General features: G+C 47.8%; 1 protein-coding gene across 1 annotated transcript in view; it reads right to left on the bottom strand.

Moving 5' to 3' along the window:
• LOC149436375 (kalirin-like) overlaps positions 1-18,860 on the bottom strand; it is a 144,974-nt gene that overhangs the window by 38,451 nt on the left and 87,663 nt on the right. The window contains exon 17 of the mRNA XM_089661682.1: positions 10,559-10,658. Coding sequence (XP_089517808.1) covers positions 10,559-10,658 — 100 coding nt within the window. The remainder of the gene's footprint in view (positions 1-10,558; positions 10,659-18,860) is intronic.

The following is an 18,860-nucleotide window of genomic DNA, read 5'->3' on the forward strand; positions in this document are numbered from 1 at the left end:
ATACAGAGTGCAGAGTTCAGGGGTGCGCTACATACAGAGTGCAGAGTTCAGGGGTGTGCTACATACAGAGTTCAGGGGTGCGCTGCATACAGAGTGCAGAGTTCAGGGGTGTGCTGCATACAGAGTTCAGGGGTGTGCTACATACAGAGTTCAGGGGTGCGCTGCATACAGAGTGCAGAGTTCAGGGGTGCGCTGCATACAGAGTGCAGAGTTCAGGGGTGCGCTGCATACAGAGTGCAGAGTTCATGGGTGCGCTGCATACAGAGTGCAGAGTTCATGGGTGCGCTGCATACAGAGTGCAGAGTTCAGGGGTGCGCTGCATACAGAGTGCAGAGTTCAGGGGTGCGCTGCATACAGAGTGCAGAGTTCAGGGGTGCGCTGCATACAGAGTTCAGGGGTGCGCTGCATACAGAGTGCAGAGTTCAGGGGTGCGCTGCATACAGAGTGCAGAGTTCATGGGTGCGCTGCATACAGAGTGCAGAGTTCAGGGGTGCGCTGCATACAGAGTGCAGAGTTCAGGGGTGCGCTGCATACAGAGTTCAGGGGTGCGCTGCATACAGAGTGCAGAGTTCAGGGGTGCGCTGCATACAGAGTGCAGAGTTCAGCCTTCTTCTACAGCTGCTTACCTTTGCATTCCCCATCCACATATTACTTTCACCCCTCTTCAGCTCTGACCTCTGCATGTATCCCCACCTTCCTCCAACTTCCCCCCCTCTCCCCCCCAAAAAAAGCTCCACCATCTTACTTTTGTTTCTGTATTAAACTGAAGCACCCAGCCGGCTCTAGTACCTCCCAGCACACTGTAGATACAGAGTGCAGAGTTCAGGGAGCCTCTCTCACTTGCAGGGAGATCATCCAGTGGGGGTGTCGGTAGCCACACTGCTCCCCGGGCCCCTGCATCACCCTTGTCCCCATCCTGAACTCAGTGGGAGCCGTTCAGGACATGAGATCTGCGGGAGCCCCTCAGGACATGAGATCTGCGGGAGCCCCCCAGGACAAGGGATCTGCGGGAGCCCCCCAGGACAAGGGATCTGCGGGAGCCCCCCAGGACATGGGATCTGCGGGAGCCCCTCAGGACATGGGATCTGCGGGAGCCCCTCAGGACATGGGATCTGCGGGAGCCCCTCAGGACATGGGATCTGCGGGAGCCCCTCAGGACATGGGATCTGCGGGAGCCCCTCAGGACATGGGATCTGCGGGAGCCCCTCAGGACATGGGATCTGCGGGAGCCCCTCAGGACATGGGATCTGCGGGAGCCCCTCAGGACATGGGATCTGCGGGAGCCCCTCAGGACATGGGATCTGCGGGAGCCGCTCAGGACATGGGATCTGCGGGAGCCGCTCAGGACATTAGATCTGCGGGAGCCCCTCAGGACATTAGATCTGCGGGAGCCCCTCAGGACATCAGCTCTGCGGGAGCCCCTCAGGACATCAGCTCTGCGGGAGCCCCTCAGGACATCAGCTCTGCGGGAGCCCCTCAGGACATCAGCTCTGCGGGAGCCCCTCAGGACATCAGCTCTGCGGGAGCCCCTCAGGACATCAGCTCTGCGGGAGCCCCTCAGGACATCAGCTCTGCGGGAGCCCCTCAGGACATCAGCTCTGCGGGAGTCGTTGGGAGACAAGATGCCACTTGTAGACACAGAAGTTGAACTTCTGTCATTACAAGTGATAGTGATGAGTAGGGAGCAGAGGGCCCAAGCCAGAGGGGGTGGAACGGAGATCCACCAAGTTCCAGCTGAAAAAAAAGCCCTGGGTCTACGTATGGAAAAAAAATGGCTGTCTGGATGCCTTAAGCATTTGCACCACAAATGACCGCCATATTGTTTGTAATGTGATTATCTCCACGATAGCCAGCTCCATCTATTGGTCCCTCAGAAAAATCCTGCAGTCCAGCTGCTAGATGAAGCTGAGGACTATAGGAGATCATTTTATTCCAAACACTGCGGCGATCATTGTTGGCTTTGGACATTTTCAGGATTTTTAATTTTTACACATAGACCTCTAAGCTCTACCAATTCCAAAAATGTGCTCCTCAACGTTAGACAATCAGCAATTTTAAAATTTAGCATTAGATGTTTCCCAAATATTCTCTGAATGCACTGCAGAATGATACGTTTCACAATTTGATATGAAATATATAGGAGTCCGCGCCATTCCCTGGCTGGGAATTTGGTACCGTGGTGACCAAGAGGAAGAAGAGAGAAGAGTCAGTATTGGACTGATGACCTTGGCTGGAGTCTCAGTTTCGACTCTGGACAAGGAAACTCTTTCATCCTGCAGTGGAAAACTCGTTGCCTCATTATACACTCACCGTCCACTTTATGAGGTCCACCTTGCTAGTACTGGGTTGGACCCCCTTTTGCCTTCATTCTTTGTGGTGCTCTATTGGATGGAGATCTGGTGACTGTGGAGGCCATTGGAGTCCAGTGACCTCATTGTCATGTTCCAGAAACCAGTTGGAGATGATTGGAGCTTTGTGACATGGAGCATTGTCCTGCTGGAAGGAGCCATCAGAAGATGGGGACACTGGAGTCAGAGGGATGGACATGGTCAGCAACAATACTCGGGTAGGCCATGGCATGTAAAAAATGCTCAATTGGTACTAAGGGGCCCAAAGTGTGCCAAGAAAATCTCCCCCACACCATGAAACCACCAGCCTGAACCATTGATCCAAGGCAGGATGGATCCACCACACCATGAAACTACCAGCCTGAACCATTGATCCAAGGCAGGATGGATCCACCACACCATGATACCACCACCACTAGCCTGAACCGTGGATACAAGGCAGGATGGATCCACCATACCATGACACCACAACCACCGGCCTGAACCGTTGATACATGGCAGGATAGATCCACCATACCATGACACCACCACCAGTCTGAACCATTGATACAAGGCAGGATGGATCCACCACATCATGACACCACCAACCTGAACCATTGATACAAAGCAGGATGGATCCACCACACCATGACACAACCACCACCAGCCTGAACCGTTGATACAAGGCAGGATGGATCCCTCACACCATGACATCACCACCACTAGCCTGAACCATTGATACAAGGCAGGATGGATCCACCACACCATGACACCGCCACCACCAGCCTGAACCGTTGATACAAGGCAGGATGGATCCACCACACCATAACACCACCACCAGGATGAACCATTGATACCAGGCAGGATGGATCCACCACACCATGACACCACCACCAGCCTGAACCGTTGATACCAGGCAGGATAGATCCACCACACCATGACACCACCACCAGCCTGAACCATTGATACCAGGCAGGATGGATCCATGCTTTCATGTTGTTTACGCCAAATTCTGACCCTACCATCTGAATGTCGCAGCTGAAATCCAGACTCATCAGACCAGGCAACGTTCTTCCAATCTTTTGTTGTCCAATTTTGGTGAGCCTGTGCGAATTGTAGCCTCCATTTCCGGTTCTTAGCTGACAGGAGTGGCACCCGATGCAATTTTCTGCTGATGAAGCCCATCTGCTTCAAGGTTGGACGTGTTGTGTGTTTAGAGATGGTATTCGGCATACCTTGGTTGTAACGAGTGGTTATTGGAGTTACTGTTGCCTTTCTATCATCTGGAACCAGTCTGTCCATTCTCCTCTGACCTCTGACACCAACAAGGCATTTTCCTCCACACAACTGCCGCTCACTGGATATTTTCTCTTTTTCGGACCATTCTCTGTAATCCCTAGAGATGGTTGTGCGGGAAAATACCAGATCAGCAGCTTTTTAAATACTCAGACCAGCCCATCCGGCACCAACAACCATGCCACGTTCAAAGTCACTTAACTCCCCTTTCTGCTCGGTTTGAACTTCAGAAAGTCGTCCTCACCACGTCTAGATGCCTAAATGCATGGAGTTGCTGCCATGTGATTGGCTGATTAGCGATTTGTGTTACCAAGCCATTGAACAGGTGGACCTAATAAAGTGGCCGTTGAGTGTATATACTGTATATATATATATGCTAGAAAATGATTTTATGGCAGTGAGAACATTTTGTAGAGTAGATACTGAGATATCAGGGTGGCCTAAGACACGTCAGACATCCAGGCCAAGGAAACAGACATTATTTCTGGATGGGAACATGGTTAGGTTGGCAATATGACATGGTGAGAATTGTGGATGAATGGATGGAAAATATTGCTTGGATTTTCTTCTGGGTCGGGGGTGCTGCTGGTCAGAGCTCAGTGCTAGGGAGCCAAGGGGTAATAGATGTTTCTTGTCTGAGGACATTTTTATACTGGACACATGAACTGGGTTGGTGGATTTTGATGCAGCAAAATATGAAAGGCTCACCAGACTAGACTGAAAAACTCCCACCATCCCTGTGCCAAGTTCCTGGGTCTGCACACCTGCTGTGCTCATTATGAGGGGTTCCCACCATCCTTGTGTTGAGTTCTTGGGTCTGTACACCCGCTGTTACCATTATGAGGGGTTCCCACCAAGCATCAATGCATTGAATTCCTGGGTCTGTACACCAGCTGTGCCCATTATGAGGAGATATCACCATCCATGTGTGGAGTTTCCAGGTCTATACACCCGCTGTGCCCATTATGAGGGATTCCCATCATCCCTGTGCTGAGTTCCCGGGTCTGTACCCCCGCTGTGCCCATTATGAGGGATTCCTACCATCTCTGTGCTGAGTTCCTGGGTCTGTACACCTGCTGTGCCCATTATGAGGAGATACTACCATCCATGTGTTGAGTTCCCGGGTCTGTACACCCGCTGTGCCCATTATGAGGTATTCTCACTATCCTTGCACTGAGTTCCTGAGTCTGTACACCTGCTGTGCCCATTATGAAGGGATCTGTGTCCCTGCACTGAATTTTTGGGCCTGTACACCCATTGTGGCCACGATGAGGGGTTCCCACTATCCCTGCACTGAGTTCCTGGGTCTGTACACCCGCTGTGCCCAATATGAGGAGATACCATCCACGCGTGGAGTTCCCAGGTCTATACACCTGCTGTGCCCATTATGATGGATTCTCACTATCCCTGCACTGATTTCCTGAGTCTGTACACCCGCTGTGCCCATTATGAGGGGATCCCAGTGTCCCTGCACTGAGTTTCTGGGTCTGTACACCTGTTGTGCCCATTATGAGATACCACCATCCATGCGTGGAGTTCCCAGGTCTATACACCCGCTGTGCCCATTATGAGATGATCCTAGTGTCCCCGCACTGAGTTTCTGGGCCTGTAGACCTGTTGTGCCCACGATGAGAGGCTCCCGCTATCCTTGCACTGAGTTCAAAAGGGCCAAAAAACGGTTAGAGTTAGGGTTTTTGGCCCTTTGAGAATGTCATTTTTGACAAAACACGTCAGGGCAGAGCCACGTATGTGACGTCATCGCGCACTAGAAGTGTCCCCAAGGCGGAATTTGGCCGGTGTGTTTGTACAGTGCTGTTTTTATCTTTATACATGCGAGTGCATTTTTAGTTTTAATAAAACGACGAGGACTGATTTACACTACGTGGAGCATGGGTCTCCTTTGAGTCCACGGGTATGGTGGTTTGCAACCAGAGTTAGCCACCAGAAGTGTTCTGGAAGAGGAATATTCCAATTTTTTTTGGGGGGGTGGTGGGGGTCTTGTTTGTAAAAACAACAGAACATCATTAGGAAGAATTCCTAAGCTCAGCCTGCAACCAAGTGATGACCTCTGTAGAGCGCCATGATTGTTGGTTCATGCGATGTAGGACCTATTAGAGGGTTAGACACTTCTGGTAAGCCTTTACAAATGGTGGAGGCTGGTGTCACTGGTGAGGGATGCACCGCGCCATTTCTAAAGTGGAGTGCAGAGAATATGTGGACTTTGAAGTATAAGAGTGGACTTTTGGGGAGGGGGTCTTTTTTTACTATCTTTTTGGTGCACAGCACTTTGTTCCTTAGACATTGTTGGCCAAAGTTGATGTCGCCTAGCGTGTCTACAGCTGTTTTCTTCATAAATATTGGATACACCACTACCGCGGTTTCTTTTATTACACGTTGGTTTTGTCTGAATATAGATCAGCGTGGGACTGCTAACAAAAAGATCTGTCTGTAATGGGCACTCGGAAGGGGCACATTGTGGGCTCCCAAGTGACCTCCAATCAGCTTAGAGCAGGACAATATTGGGTTACGTGTCAGACAAATGTTTCCACAATTTCCTGATATTAGACCAGCTAATTATTTGGGTTGAGGGCATATTTACATCGTAGATATCAACGGTTCTCCACCATTGGATTCACTCTTTGGTAGGTTGATGCCATTCATTGGCCAAGATCCATGGTTGGTTTGAGCACATTTTCCCGTTTTTGGTGCTATGGACTTCCTAGATGTCATCATCTAACAAAAAGATGTCTGTAATGGGCACTCGGAAAGGGGCACATTGTGGGCTCCCAAGTGACCTCCAATCAGCTTAGAGCAGGACAATATTGGCTTTTGTGTCTGACAAATGTTCCCCCAATTTCCTGATATTAGACCAGCTAAATATTTGGGTTGAGGGCATATTTCCATCGTAGATATCAACGGTTCTTCACCATTGGATTCACTCTTGGGTAGGTTGATGCCATTCATTGGCCAAGATCCATTGTTGGTTTGACCACATTTTCCCATTTTTGGTGCTATGGACTTCCTAGATGTCATCAAGTTGAGAATTTTAGGGGAACGTTCTTCTGGACTTTAAGTTAGGATAATTGTAGATGGTGTAAAACATGGTGGCATTGAGAGTATGGAACAGACTCCCTCAAGAGTTGGTTGTGGCCAGCTCAGTGGATTGCTGTAGGAAAGTCCTGGATTCTTTCTTGGATACACAGAATATAACTGGATATAACATTTATAGGGAAAGTTGATCCAGGGAATATCCGATTGCCTCTCGGGGGATCAGGAAGGAATTTTTTCCCCAAATTGGATCGTGCTTTGCTGGACTTTTTGCCTTCCTCTGGATCAACTGTGGGTGTAGGATTATAACTTTTTTTTTTAATGGTTGAACTGGATGGACTTTTGTCTTTTTTCAGGCAAACTAACTATGTAACTATGCAAGTATTTATCTCATCAGATCTAGGTGGCCAGATGGTAAAATGCGACAATGCGCACTGGTGGTTTAGAGGTGGGCCTTACTCTACGAGCCGAAAGGACAGATCAAGGGGAATGGAGGGCAATATTAAGCTCCATCAATTACAAGTCCTTTTTTTTTTATGTAACTTTCTGCAGGGAAGGTGAGAAATGCATTGCTGGCCCGTATTCCATTTTTTTCATTCCATGATGAGAGAAGTCGGGATTGGCTGGAACAAACATGATGCTTTGCATGCACAGCTGAATGCTGCAGAGGTGGCAGTATGGAACGGAGAGGACTCTGGAGGAACAAGCAGTAAACAGGTGGAGCCGCATCCCATGCACCCAGCACACAGACACGCTCACATACAAGCACATGCGCAGGACAGTTAATGGAATGTTTGGAGTCTGGGACACAATTCAGAATGACAAACAAGCTCTTCACTTCAACAGGCGGCAGTTAGTGGAGGACATACACATGAGGAGGAATATGGAGGCCCAGGTCGAGGTGGGACCGGGTGATAATCTGCGGCACAGTGACATGGACTGAACAGCACGTTTCTGGGGACATGGAGGGGACAGAGAATGACAAGTGATGCAGACATGAAGACCAGGTACAAAGGATAATCTACACCTGATACCTGGAGACAACCCTTCCCGTTGCGCCTTACCTTACACCCCTGATGGAGAACTTAAAGGATGTCTAAACCTAAAAACAACATTGTAATATATTGCAGCTGCCCAGGCCTTAGATGTGGTGGCTGCATTAGTTTTCATTTTGAAGCACATTTTCTGCAAAATAGCTGCTGATCCTGCCAGAAATCAAGAGTCCTTTTCAGGGCTTGAATTTCCTTTGAATCTAGGAAGCAGCTAAAAGTGTGGGTTGTCAGTGCCCAGGACTTCACGCGATGCAATTTGCCACACGACAATCACGGCAAAGCAGCACCACGTTTTAGAAGCCATTGAAAAAAAAAAAAGGCAACTGAACCAGCGATTCTGCTGCAATCCCGAAATGCTCAGGTGTGAATGGAGCCGCCCTGGTTCACACATGTATGTGATTCTGGATTTGTTTTGAAACTCACAGATTCGCATGACAGGCTGGATATTATGTGTTCCTATTGAGGAGGTTCACACGGATGCCATCCACACGCATTGCATTTTGAGTGTCATTATGAACAGGGTCCTGTCTGTAGCGGTGCATTCCAGACTCACAAGTGATAGAGTAGAGTGGCATGTGGAGATAAATGTTCTCATAGGATTGCAAGTGACAGGAATTTTTGCTATTGAAGTCTATGGGGCACGATTTCCCATTGAAGTCTACGGGAGGCGGTTTCCCATTGAAGTCTACGGGAGGCGGTTTTTCCATTGAAGTCTACGGGAGGCGGTTTCCTATTGGAGTCTACGGGAGGCGGTTTCCCACTGAAGTCTACGGAAGGCGGCTTCCCGTCGAAGCCTACGGGAGGCGCTTTCCCGTCGCAGCCTACGGGAGGCGGTTTCCCGTCGCAGTCTACGGAAGGCGGTTTCCCGTCGCAGTCTACGGGAGGTGGTTTCCCTTTGAAGCCCACGGGAGGCGGTTTCCCATGGAAGTCTACGGGAGGCGGGTTTCCCATCGAAGCCTATGGGAGGTGGTTTCCCATCAAAGTCTACGGAAGGCGGTTTCCCATCGAAGCCTACGGGAGGCGGTTTCCCTTTGAAGCCTACGGGAGGCGGTTTCCCTTTGAAGCCTACGGGAGGCGGTTTCCCTTTGAAGCCTACGGGAGGCGGTTTCCCTTTGAAGCCTACGGGAGGCGGTTTCCCTTTGAAGCCTACGGGAGGCGGTTTCCCTTTGAAGCCTACGGGAGGCGGTTTCCCTTTGAAGCCTACGGGAGGCGGTTTCCCTTTGAAGCCTACGGGAGGCGGTTTCCCGTCGCAGTCTACGGGAGGCGGTTTCCCGTCGCAGCCTACGGGAGGCGGTTTCCCGTCGCAGTCTACGGGAGGCGGGTTTCCCATCGAAGCCTACGGGAGGCGGTTTCCCTTTGAAGCCTACGGGAGGCGGTTTCCCTTTGAAGCCTACGGGAGGCGGTTTCCCTTTGAAGCCTACGGGAGGCGGTTTCCCGTTGCAGTCTATGGGAGGCGGTTTCCCTTTGAAGCCTACGGGAGGCGGTTTCCCATTGAAGTCTACGGGAGGCGGTTTCCCATTGAAGTCTACGGGAGGCGGTTTCCCATTGAAGTCTACCAGAGGCGGAGCCTGTTGGAGGTACAGTGCTCCTATGTGGATAGCCATACCATGTGGACAGGACAGAGCTGCTCTGTGAATGGACAGCAGAGGGAAAGGGCAGGCAGAGCAGCTGTTGTGTGAGAAAGCAGCATCTCACCTGTCAGAGCGCCGGGAGTACAGCAATAGCTGTACTCCCAGCACTTAGTAGAACTGTCAGTTGTAAATAAGAGAGACAAGTGCATGAAATCGCATGCACCTCGTTGGACTTAACACATAGTAAGCCAGAAAGTGACTGAATACCCGCTTTATAATTCAAACAACTCCTTCCTAACTACTACTAAAGAACGCCGATCTATGTATGGAAGTGAGGAGGCTCAAGGTGTTTTGTATTCCTGTCCAAGGGTGACGAAGATGTTCCTCCATAGATACAGTACAGTAACTGAGGGTCGTCACCCTAGAACAGGATGTGTATTACTGGCAGGATTATCAGGGGAAGAAAGGAAAAAAAAAAGCCAAAAAAAAAAAAAAGGAAAAGTAAGGCAGCCACCACATCCAAAGACCAATGAGCTGCAGAGTGCTTGGGTTTAGATACACTTTAAGAACTGCATTTGTAAAAAAAAAAATATAACACTCAATACGGTTTTGTGAGAAGCTTCAAAGAAAAGCTGCCACTCTCAAACCCCCAAACCACATTCGAGGTACCGGAGGGGGCAGGCCTGCCTCTTCAACCTCAACAGAGTCACCGCTCCAGGTCCAGAACGTGTTTTGGGAATCGGAGAACTTCCGTTGGATGTTTAAAGCGAAAACATCTTTATTTTGATCATTTACTTCAGAAAACATGAGATCTATAATTTTGCCTGGCAATTGTCGGCTGGAGGGCCATCAGTGGTCTTCATATATATTTGTATTTATTAAGGATTGATTTTATTAACTATCTATATATAAATCAGCAAAAATCTGTGCCCAACTCTTAGAAACTCATCTTAGATTTACATAATCATTTATTGGGAAATAAATATGAAGGGACCATCGCGTATCACAACATTTTGGCTAAGAGTCATCTAGAGACCTCAAGGTTAATCCCGGGATGTCAGCGGACAGGCTGATCGGCATGCAGAGTGGAGGTGGCTGCTCGTACCGGATGCAAAATATCAAATTAAACAATAGTGCCAGATGAGCGCCATGCAAACTCCTGCAGAAATTAAATAAGAGGAAAAAAAAAAACAAAAACAGAAATGCGATAACACCTGCACCCTTGCAGGACGAGCGCCGTGTAGTGATCTAGCGCCTTACTCACTTTCACCTTGCTGCCCAGACCCTCCACGCTTTTACACTGGCCGTTCGGCTCCTTGCCGTCCCGTTTCCTCATGCGGAGAGTGTGCCAAGAACATGACTTCCTGTTGTACCAAAAAACGCACCAATCAAATGGCAGAACTGAAATGAGAGGGGCAGCTAGGCCGGCGTCCACACAGGGCAGGTTCCTAATAAAGAACATCTGAAAACATTTTCAGCCACACATCATGCAGTGTTAGCAGTTATGAACACCAAACCGAATGCTTTAACCCATCCAAAGCAGACCATATGTAATGATGTACAGTAGAGAATCACCAATGTACATACAATATACAGTCGGGGATGCTGTCCGCACCCATTACAGCACCTGGGGATTGTTCCCAATTTACAGCTTGAAAATCCTGTAACCCCCATAAGTGTGCAACAAAGATCCAATGTGATTGGATGCTGTGCGTTACAGGACTTTACTGTAGCTGCCAACTACATGGTACTGCATGCTGCCAGAGAATGTTATACCGGAGACTCCCTCATCTTTCGAGGGTCTTCGGCATTTCATCCCAGCTGAAGCACAAAGCGGCCCTCCAGCAGGTGAAGAACTACAAATCCCAGCATGCCTCATGACCCTCTAGAACTTGCAGTTCCACAGCAGCTGAAAAGCCACAAGTTACTAAGCCTAATGACATACAGTAGACAGAATCACCTATATACATACAATATAGAGATAGGGAATGCTGTCCGCACCCATTACAGCACCCTGGGGATTGTTCCCAATTTACAGCTTGAAAATCCTGTAACCCTCATAAGTGTGCAACAAAGATCCAATGTGATTGGATGCTGTGCGTTACAGGACTTTACTGTAGCTGCCAACTACATGGTATTGCATGCTGCCAGAGAATGTTATACCGGAGACTCCCTCATCTTTCGAGGGTCTTCGGCATTTCATCCCAGCTGAAACACAAAGTGACCCTCCAGCAGGTGAAGAACTACAAATCCCAGCATGCCTCATGACCCTCTAGGACTTGCAGTTCCACAGCAGCTGAAAAGCCACAAGTTACTAAGCCTAATGACATACAGTAGACAGAATCACCTATATACATACAATATAGAGATAGGGAATGCTGTCCGCACCCATTACAGCACCCTGTGGATTGTTCCCAATTTACAGCTTGAAAATCCTGTAACCCCCATAAGTGTGCAACAAAGATCCAATGTGATTGGATGCTGTGCGTTACAGGACTTTACTGTAGCTGCCAACATTATGATACCGCATGCTGCCAGAGAATGTTATACCGGAGACTCCCTCATCTTTCTAGGGTCTTCGGCATTTCATCCCAGCTTAAACACAAAGCGGCCCACCAGCAGGTGAAGAACTACAAATCCCAGCATGCCTCATGACCCTCTGGGACTTGTAGTTCCATACCAGCTGAAAAGCCGCTAGTTACTAAGCCTTTGATTTGCTGAACCCTTGTGATCACAGTATTAATAGCACTGGAGACATTTGATGAATGTTATTCCCAGAGTACCAGTATATGGTGTACATCTTATTCAGCATTTCTTCTCCTACTGAGACCAAGAAAATTTCTCCAACTCTGACAGGAATAAGAAATATATAAGAAAATATATTTCTAGAAGATAAATATTCAAAGGCAACCTGTACTTGGAGAAGTATTAAGTCTGCCAAAGCTGACGTTGCCTTTTGATAATGCTGGCTGCCTGGCTGTCTTGTGTCCACTGCTTGGTGGGTGAGGAGCACCATAAAGAGTCAGAGGGCTTTTGAATGTGAGGAGGCATCCAATTTATTTTCGTTTAATAAAACAAATGTAGGTTCAGCCAACACGTTTTCAGAGGGTTTTTGGAGTGCCTACTTCTTCAGGGCCCTGGAAAATGATGCTAGTTGGGGTTCAGTTGCTAACTGGAGCAGTCTTTGAACAAAAACACACGGATCCATAGCTCTGCTCAAGCCTGCCATCTCATGGAACGACCTGTGTGCCGGCCAGCACAGTCTGTCTCCACTCTTCATTGACAATAGGAAAAATTCACCTGCACTCCAATTAGCTCTTCTTTTCAGTAAGTTGACTCCATACAGCGATGTCTCCAACCTAAAACCAGCCTTCCTTGATGCGTTTCACCACTCCTGGTTTGCACCCCTATCCTTGTGAGCAAGCCAGGGCGTGGTGAAATGCACCAAGGAAGGCTGGTTTTGGGTTGGAGACATTACTGTATGCAGTCAATGCTTTGCTTATTAAAAATACTGCAATTGGAGCTTACTTGAGTGTGGCCGATTTTTCTTCTTTTCAATGGAGCAGTCTGTGCGGTAATCTGTGGCCAGAGGACAAGCTGGCTTCTAGAGGCAACCACAGAACAAAGCACAGATTGTCTGCAAGCCCACAAAAAGATCCACGGGACCAATAAACTCAAACAGAGCTAGAAGTAAAAGGAAAGCAAGTAGAGCCAACACATTTTTTTCTTAGGGGGGGGAGCAGGGAGCCTGGGGCACCTCTTTCTTCAGAGTTCTGGAAAGTCTGCCAATTCTGGTCCAATTGCTGACTGGTTTTACTGGTGCCCTGGATCTTGCAGAGTCTATGCTGTTAAGTAGCAGCCATGGTTTGGTGCACAGTCCTGAAGAAGTTTGTGCCCCAAAATTCTATGTAAAATGTTGGCCATGTGGTTGTTTTAATGAAAAAGGCACATTCAAAAAGCCTTCTGACAACACTTTGAGGATCTCCCCACCCAGAAAACCAACGCTACACAGGTGGGGTTCCATTACATCCACAGGTCACCTTTATAGCAGAGCAGGAGTGTAGATTCCTCCCATGTGGCTCTTCCTCTGCACCACAGAGCCAACAAAAATAATCCAATGCCATCCTACCACCACCTCCACCTCATACCCTCTACAGATGCTGATCTACCAGCCTTAATACTCTTGCAATCGTTGACCTGATAGAAAGACACAGATGAAAAGGTCTGAATTCACTGTGACTTTACTTGCTGCATGCTAGCTCGGGGTCAGTGGCTCAGAAACCATGGAAATTCGAGACAGCCAGGCAACTAGCATGCTCAGAAGGAAATCACCATTGGCAGCCTCTGTATTTTCATCAGCACGGGTTCCTTTTATGCCGGAGTGAAATGGCTGCCTTTCAGTGCAGAATCACAGGGACATATTTAATAACAAAGGAAAGGGCCATGCATCGCCTTTTTCCAATAACGAGTCAAACATACATAAAGAAAAAAAGTGGCTGAATCGAATTATTTTGTTCAGACAGAAGAAAATGCAAAAAAAATTGTTGCATGCTGCAACAAAAACCATTGCTTCTTACTGAATGCTATTATATCGGTCCCATTGTGCACATTTCCAATCTTCACACGGATATTAACCCAACCTTGGTGGACCTTCTTTCCAAAAAACACTGCGATTTGTCAATGACACCACTTCCACACTGAGAGGACTAAAGTTCACTTCTGGGTGGAGGGTTTCTTTTAAGGGTAGCTGCTTGCTTCTTTTAAAATGTAAGTCAGCATTAGGCAGAATGTGAGTTTCTGGATGTTGGAAGGTCTCAGCACAGAAGAGAAGGATTTTTCTGTTGAGTGTTGCACTACTGGACAAGATCAGTAGCGTTCATCGGGGGTAAAGGTCAGGGGTTAAGATTTAGCTGATAGGTCCAATTTTTAGGGTTACTGGTTTTACGGTTAGCTTGCAGTTAAAGGTTAATTATTGTGGGGTGAAGGATACAGTTAAAGGTGAGGTTATGGTTGTTTTAAAGGTTTATAGCTCAGGTGAGAGCCTGGCCAAGTCTCCGGTTAAGGCTGGAGGTAAGAGACACATGGGCAGGCCAGCATTGCAATGGCCCCAACATACCGCCCTCAGGTTGTCTTGCAATTAATAATTAAGCAGCTTCTGCACTCAGAAATGCGGCCAGAGCAGCATTCGCAGCCGAAGATGTTGGGTGGTGCTTGTATCCGCTTGGCTCAGAAAGAAAGACATTTCTCAACATTTGTCAACCAATTGGAAGGCCTGGTTGCTGGAAACGCTGTACTAGCTTCAAGCAGGCAAGGCATTAGAACAGTTTCATCACTGGTCTCAAAAAGTCCTCTATGGGCTCAAAATTTTCTGAAGGGGCTCACAATGCCCTCCATGGGGCTCACAAGGTCCTCAGTGGGGCTCACAAGGTCCTCACTTTGCTTGGAAGGAGTTTTTACTCGGCTATGATTTCCTCACTGGGTTAGGAATGTCTCTGCTGAGCTCATGAGGTCCTTGCTGGGCTCATGCGATCTTCACTGGGCTCACAAGGGCCTCACTGCGCAACAAAATCCTCAATGGGCTCACAAGGTCCTCAGTTTGCTCTTATAGGTTTTTACTGAGATATGAATATCCTCACTGGGCTAGGAATGCTGAGCTCATGAGGTCCTCATTGGGCTCACAAGATCCTCACTGGCCTAGGAATGTCCCTGATGAGCTGAGGAGGTTCTCACTGGGCTCACAAGGTCTCCACTGGGCACATAAGGTTCCTAATGGGCTCAGAAGGTTTTTGCTGGGCTAGGAATGTCCTCACTTGGCTAGGAATGTCTCTGCTGACCTTAGGAGGTCCTCACAGTGCTCACAAGGTCCTCAATGAGCTCACAATGTTTTTGCTGGGCTAGGAATGTCCTCACTGGGCTAGGAATGTATCTGCTGAGCTTAGGAGGTCCTCACTGTGCTCACAATGTTTTTGCTGGGCTAGGAATGTCACTGTTGAGCCCATGAGGTTCTCACTGGGCTCACAAGGTCTCCACTGGGCACATAAGATTCCTAATGGGCTCAGAAGGTTTTTGCTGGGCTAGGAATGTCCTCACTGGGCTAGAAATGTCTCTGCTGAGCTTAGGATGTTCTCACTGTGCTCCCAAGGTCTTAAATTGTCTCACAATGTTTTTGCTGGGCTAGGAATGTCCTCACTGGGCTAGGAATGTATCTGCTGAGCTTAGGAGGTCCTCACTGTGCTCCCAATGATTTTGCTGGGCTAGGAATGTCACTGTTGAGCCCATGATGTTCTCATTGGGCTCACAAGGTCTCCACTGGGCACATAAGTTTCTCAATGGGCTCAGAAGGTCCTCACTCAATGTTTGTGTAGCAGCACAGTCTGCCCAATGCTGACCTACATCTTTAAAGGAAATAGAGGGTTATTGTTTAAAGGGAACTTGTCAGGATATAAATATTACCAACTGGTTGTTAAAGCCTCAGGCTCTGGGACTGTCAATCCTCAAAGCTTACTTCACTACCTGGTCAAGGCTGGTGATGAACAAATTGGGCAAATCTGTGATTTTAAAATGATTCAGCTGGATTTGTGCGCTCAGAAAGTGGGATGTGCTAATCAGGAATCCAGCCAATCCCTTTTCATAAATTGAAGGAATCCCTGCAGATAAATCTGTCTTTAGATATTTGGGGAAGCCAATGATTCACCAAACCCATGAATGGAGCCTACTGGAAGAAGTATGTAGGACAGACCCCAGATTTCACTAGATACATGCTTGTTCCAGGTCTGTGACTTACACGGCAGTGAAGCAAGGATGGGAATGACAGCCCTGGAATCTGCACTTCAATACGGGTCAGTAATGGCCACTCCCACATTTCTATTCTCACGAGTGCAGATTAAAATGAATTCTTCAAACACAAAATATTGCAATTGCGTGCTCCATCTGTTCCGATGCTTCGTGAATCGGTCTTTGGCTTCCTGCAAACTCTTCCTGCCTAATAATACCCCGGTCAGGGATCCTCGTCTGCCTGAAATCTTTACAATCTGCAGACCCGTAAATGAACATTTTATACAAGTTCACAGAATTTACAGAATTTCTTTTTTTTCCAGTTTAGCATCCGATATAGATCTGAATGTTCTTGATCTGGAGAAGCGATCGATGTAAAATGGTGTTCCCTGCTGGATATTTCAGCCTTTTCCCTATGGCTGTAGAATACACTCAGCGGCCACTTTTTTAGGTCCACCTGTTCAATTGCTTAGTAACAGCCAAATTGCTAATCAGCCAATCGCATGGCAGCAACTCAGTGCATTTAGGCATCTAGATGTGGTGAAGACAGCTTCCTGAAGTTCAAACCGAGCATCAGAATGGGGAATAAAGGGGATTTAAGTGACTTTGGCATGGTTGGTTGTGCCAGATGGGCTTTGAATGCACAACCATCTCTAGGGTTTACAGAGAATGGTCTGAAAAAGAGAAAATATCCAATGAGCAGCAGTTGTGTGGAAGAGGAGATCAGAGGAGAATGGGCAGACTGATGATAGAAAGGCAACAGTAACTCAAATAACCCCTCGTTACACCCAAGGTGTGCAGAATACCATCTCTGAAGGCAAAACACGTCCAACCTTGAAGCAGATGGGCTACAGCAGCAGAAGACCACACCAGGTGCCACTCCTGTCAGCTAAGAACAGGAATCGGAGGCTACAATTCACACAGGCTCACCAAAATTGGACAACAGAAGATTGGAAAAATGTTGCCTGGTCTGATGAGTCTGGATTTCAGCTCTGAAATTCAGATGGTAGGGTCAGACTTTGGCCTAAACAACATGAAAGCATGGATCCATCCTGCCTTGTATCAACGGTTCAAGCTGGTGGTGTCATGGTGTGGGGGAGATTTTCTTGGCACTAGCAAGGTGTACCTAATAAAGTGGCCATGAGTGTATTCCTCATCTGGGTCTCAGGGGTTCTCAAAGCCGTCTGGTGTCCGGAGAACTTTCCAACAAGTCGCAGCTATGTCTACTCTCAGATCCCTTCATCGTGCACCAGTAAAGGTTGACCTCTGCCCCGTATCCTCAGACGTTGTATACTCTGCAGTGTACGGATTCTCTTCATTTCTTTGGCTTGGTTACATTGTTGTTCTTTGGCTTTGGTGATCTTTGTCTACATTCCATTCTACTCTTTTCTTTTTTGCACTTTTCCACCATAATAAGATCGGGCATTGCCACAGAACCACTTTTGGAGACCATTTCAAAGTCTACGACGGCCATTCTCAACCTTTCTGCCCCGAAGGAACTCATGAAACAATTTATAGATAGGACCTGGATCAGTGAATGGAGCCATTGATCCTGGTCATATCTGACTCACACAGTAAGCAATTGAACCCTGGCGATTGTCCCACCACTGACTTCACAAAGCAATTCATTGCCTGCCATGAGGAAGGGGGATCTATGGACCCACAAAATTCATTAGATATCTGTTGTCCTCTCTGTGGCCATTATTAATAAGTCATTTTTGGACTGTTGGATCGTTTGGGGATTTTTCTGATGCAACTTTATATAGCCTACGCATTCTGGGTGACCCCATTTTTTGAGGGTCTTCCACTTTGTGGAGAGCTACCAAATCCAGATACTTGGCATCTCTAAGGAATTTAAATCTATTATCCATATCAACTGATTCACCTCCAAATCATCCCTTCTTTGCTGGTCAGTAGAGAAACAACACCCAGAATCAGTGTTCACAGAAGGGTGGTGAGCGGATAAAAAGAACCCATATATTATTTACAGTCATTAGTCGCCCTTACATAAATATGTTCAGTGGGAGGAGCAATAACCCTTACATTGGTGGTCAGTGGGAAGAATGTCCCTTACATTGGGGGTCAGTGGGAAGAATGTCCCTTACATTGGGGGTCAGTGGGAAGAATGTCCCTTACATTGGGGGTCAGTGGGAAGAATGTTCCTTACATTGGTGGTCAGTGGGAAGTATGTCCCTTACATTGGGGGTCAGTGGGAAGAATGTCCCTTACATTGGTGGTCAGTGGGAAGAATGTCCCTTACATTGGGGATCAGTGGGAAGAATGTCCCTTACATTGGGGGTCAGTGGGAAGAATGTCCCTTACATTGGAGGTCAGTGGGAAGAATGTCCCTTACATTGGTGATCAGTGGGAAGAATGTCCCTTACATTGGGGGTAAGTGGGAAGAATGTCCCTTACATTGGGGGTCAGTGGGAAGAATGTCCCTTACATTGGTGATCAGTGGGAAGAATGTCCCTTACATTGGGGGTAAGTGGGAAGAATGTCCCTTACATTGGGGGTCAGTGGGAAGAATGTCCCTTACATTGGTGGTCAGTGGGAAGAATGTCCCTTACATTGGTGGTCAGTGGGAAGAATGTCCCTTACATTGGTGGTCATTGGGAAGAATGTCCCTTACATTGGTGATCAGTGGGAAGAATGTCCCTTACATTGGGGGTCAGTGGGAAGAATGTCCCTTACATTGGGGGTCAGTGGGAAGAATGTCCCTTACATTGGGGGTCAGTGGGAAGAATGTCCCTTACATTGGTGGTCAGTGGGAAGAATGTCCCTTACATTGG

Source organism: Staurois parvus, unplaced genomic scaffold (genome assembly GCF_062004578.1).
Source record: "Staurois parvus isolate SC_StPar_1 unplaced genomic scaffold, SC_StPar_1.0 ptg001366l, whole genome shotgun sequence".
Taxonomy (NCBI): Eukaryota; Metazoa; Chordata; class Amphibia; order Anura; family Ranidae; genus Staurois; species Staurois parvus.